The 3459-nt window shown below is 33.0% G+C and overlaps 1 protein-coding gene across 2 annotated transcripts; it reads left to right on the top strand.

Moving 5' to 3' along the window:
- Positions 1–1024: 1024 nt before the first annotated feature.
- Positions 1025–3459, top strand: zgc:153383 (uncharacterized protein LOC751751 homolog). Of its 2 annotated transcripts, XM_057353079.1 has the most exons (5): positions 1025–1139; positions 1841–2023; positions 2160–2226; positions 2627–2724; positions 2808–3459. In XM_057353079.1, the coding sequence occupies exons 1-5, from the start codon at positions 1074–1076 to the stop codon at positions 3006–3008; spliced, it is 615 nt and encodes a 204-aa protein (XP_057209062.1). In that variant the 5' UTR covers positions 1025–1073; the 3' UTR covers positions 3009–3459. The 2 variants fall into 2 exon arrangements, with proteins under 2 accessions (XP_057209062.1, XP_057209061.1); XM_057353078.1 differs by lacking the exon at positions 1025–1139 and having other exon boundaries at positions 1165–2023.

Below are 3459 nucleotides of genomic sequence, written 5' to 3'. Positions count from 1 at the left end.
CTTTAACGTGATTTTCCATCATGCATAATTTCCATATGGCCATACCGATATGTTCATAAGCTTGAGGCATCCATATTGATTTACTTGCAGTAATATAAAAGACCTATACGGATAATTTTTCTGTGATAATCTTCATTCAAGTGTACAATGATCACTCAAGGAACGGTCGCAAGGATGTTTTCCCCAGTTTAAATAATGCGTTATAACAACACTTTCAAAGATGACAATTTAAGACTCGCTGCAGCATATCATCGTGTTTCTATTCGATGGTTTTACAGTGACATCTTGTGGACGTTATAGGCATTTTTGAAAGAATAATGAATATGAATTACTGATTATAAAGTTCCTTTTAGGTGAACATGGAGTGCAAGTTTTGTAATTCTGTTCGATTAAAATTCTCGGATAAATTTGGTTTAGCTCACATGTATCCTATTGGCTGGGAAACTTCATGTTACTGGTAAGCTACTTTAGTTTTAAAGTTGTAGGCAACTTCTCATCAGCGGTGCTGAAATTTGGTTTTATATTCAAAATACAATTAACATAGGACAGGATGTATATTGCATATGAATATTTTTCCAGGTAGCCTACTAAATAATTATTTTGGTTAAAATGGAAATACACACGGTAATGCTTTGTTTATAGTAAAACATTTACGAAACATGTATTAACATAACGTTAATAGAGTCTGGGGCAATTGTGATGCTTAAAATGGTTTAAAATAAGTATACAAATACATTTAATGTTTTAAATTAAATGGTTAAATCTAAAAATAGCTAAAAAATAGTTCAACTATATAATTTAAAAAAGTTTAGTACAACCTTAGGTAGCATGAATTTACAGCATTTATCAATCTTGGTTAATTTCAGTATTAACAAATACATTTTTAAAATCAAAAGTACAGTAGACAATTTGTTAAGTAACATCAACAAACGTTAAAAAGCTATGGTAAGGGTTCTGTACCCTAAAACCTCGCTAGTCCCATGCTGAGCTGGTGTTCACTCATATCGTCACACGAGACTTTAATTTTGTAGTCGAAACTTGCCGGAAACGAGATTTCTGAACAATACCAAGCGATGGCTGGAGCATCGCTGCATCTCTATAACAGTATAACAGTGACACAAGATATGGACTTTGAGAAGGTAATTTTCTCATTTAATTCATGCCTAACGGTACATCAATACTGAAAAAATACATCGATAAAATGGCATTTATTATAAAGCCCATGCAAAATAAATAAATTAAAAGGAATTTTTGCTTGGTTTTATAGTCTTTTATTTAGATAATTCATTTTAATTATTTGTCTAACCATTAACAACATTATTTAATTTATGCTTTGCTATTGTGTTAGATTGATAGCCACATGAAATAACGGTACATTACAGAAAAAGCCTTCTAAACAGTTTAAACCAGATGTCATAAAAGCCCTTCTCTATTTGTTGAAAAATAAATAAAACATTTAACTTTAGAATGTAACTGGATAGTCATTTGACATTAGATCTTTTAAAATTACTGGAATTTAATAACCGTATGCACAGATCTTTGGTTTAGACTATATAAAGATCTACCATCATTCCATTAAAATACCACAGTAGTAAAAACTGTGGTGACATGGTATTTGCCACAAGTGTAATTTAAAAAAGTTTAGTTAGTTTAGTAGTAAACTAAACTCACACAAGTTTAGTTTAATTGTCAGAAACAAAAAGATCTTAAAGTGTATTGCAGTGTTTGAAGCAGATATGATTGTACAGTATAGTAGGAAGAAACTATGGTTACCATAACCTTTCCTTATATACATTTCACAACCTCCTTTTTTATTTACATTATGTGTGCCTATGAACAGAGTTCTGTGAAAGATAAAGAATACGAGTGTGTGGAGCTTGGTGATCTGGGCATAAAAAAGCAGATCCCACGGCGGATTATTCATTTCTCCAGCGGCGAGACCATGGAAGAATACAGCACAGATGATGAGGAGGAAGACAAAAAAGAGAACACACAGAAAGGCCTTTTGTCTTCCACAGACACTGTATGTTTGTGTTTAAAATGAAAGACACTGAAAAAATATGAAGACATTTTCTGAGTGAAAAGAAGAAATGTGATCATGATCACACAGTGTAAATGTGTTAAGTACTAAAATATAACAATGCATTTTTGTTTTTAAGTCCAAGCTCACTTGGGGTCCATATGTGTGGTTTCAGATGTGGAGAGCAGCTACATCCACTTTATCTGGTGAGTCACAGATGGAACAATTAACAAAAAGAAATAGACAGTTTCACCACTGTGCAAGCCTGTTTTTGTTTATTAATCCCAGTCTTTAAAATTATGTTTCTTGAATTATGGAATTTGTGTACTTCTGTACAGTTGTTCAACAGAAAGGTGTTTGTTGGCAATGTTCTGCATCTGTCTATCATATATACTGTATATGTATATACTGTATATATTTATTTTTAATTTTTGCTCATCATTTGCATGAAACAGCACAGGGAAAAAGTACACATTTTGGCTAAAACTGAAAAAAAGAAAAACTGATTAAGCGCTTATTTCTCAATTCTATTGAGACATATTTACAAAAGGCAATGTGTTAAACATTCAGATTCTGGATCGTCTTCATATTCTGCCCTTTTTGCAGCTTGTGACTACCTTGGTGAGCGGTTAGCATCACTATTAGGCATCACCTCTGCAAAGTACCAGTATGCTATTGATGAGTACAGCAGGTCTAAGGGGGAGGTATGGCAGTCCGCCTAATTCGTTGTATGTGAAAGACAGATTTATCAAAAACAATATGACATTTTTATTATTGTTGATCATAGGAGGAGGGAGAGGAAGATACTTATCTGTCTGAAGAAACAGAGCACCTGTTTGAAGAGCAGCAAAATGAAGAAGATCTGAAGACCAACCAGCCAGAGACCAAGAGCACTAAAACAAATGTTGAGCTGACCAATGAGTTGGACCATCACACTTCCTTAGTACCCAACAGAGTTCACATACCTGCTCTTGTTACAAGCACCTAAGTACATGTTATCTGTATTTCATTTGGAGTTTAAAGTTACCTATCCTTTAATGCACTTACTACAGTGAGTTAAACAGGCTTTTAATACATTTTGTATGTGTAAATTAACTTGTGGATTCTGATGCCTTAATACACTGATCATGTATCAGTGAAATTATTTATACTGATCATGGTGCTAATGTGGAGATGAACAAATTCTACAGCCATAGATCCAAATGAAGTTTAGAAATATAGAAATGCCACAACACTGAATGGTTTACCTAAAACATTTATATCGCAATTGTGTTTTTAACTTTATTCACTATTTTGTATTATTATATTTATTAAGAGCATTTGATGCATAAACCTGTCAATCTGCACCACCTGCCTAAATCAGACTGTAAACGCATAATATGTGAATTTTAATTGAATGGATTGTGATACTACAATACATCAGTGTTTACCTGGATGAA

This window comes from Triplophysa rosa, linkage group LG15 (genome assembly GCF_024868665.1).
Source record: "Triplophysa rosa linkage group LG15, Trosa_1v2, whole genome shotgun sequence".
Taxonomy (NCBI): Eukaryota; Metazoa; Chordata; class Actinopteri; order Cypriniformes; family Nemacheilidae; genus Triplophysa; species Triplophysa rosa.
Note: the sequence above shows the minus strand (reverse complement) of the source record. Positions and strands in the feature narration are given on the sequence as shown.

Bases quoted from the DNA above. Each gene is read 5' to 3' on its own strand.
- zgc:153383 (XM_057353078.1), top strand. From the start codon at position 1,766: ATGGTTACCATAACCTTTCCTTATATACATTTCACAACCTCCTTTTTT. The intron at 2,227-2,626 runs GTGAGTCACAGA...CCCTTTTTGCAG, and splicing joins AGCTACATCCACTTTATCTG to CTTGTGACTACCTTGGTGAG. The intron at 2,725-2,807 runs GTATGGCAGTCC...TGTTGATCATAG, and splicing joins ACAGCAGGTCTAAGGGGGAG to GAGGAGGGAGAGGAAGATAC.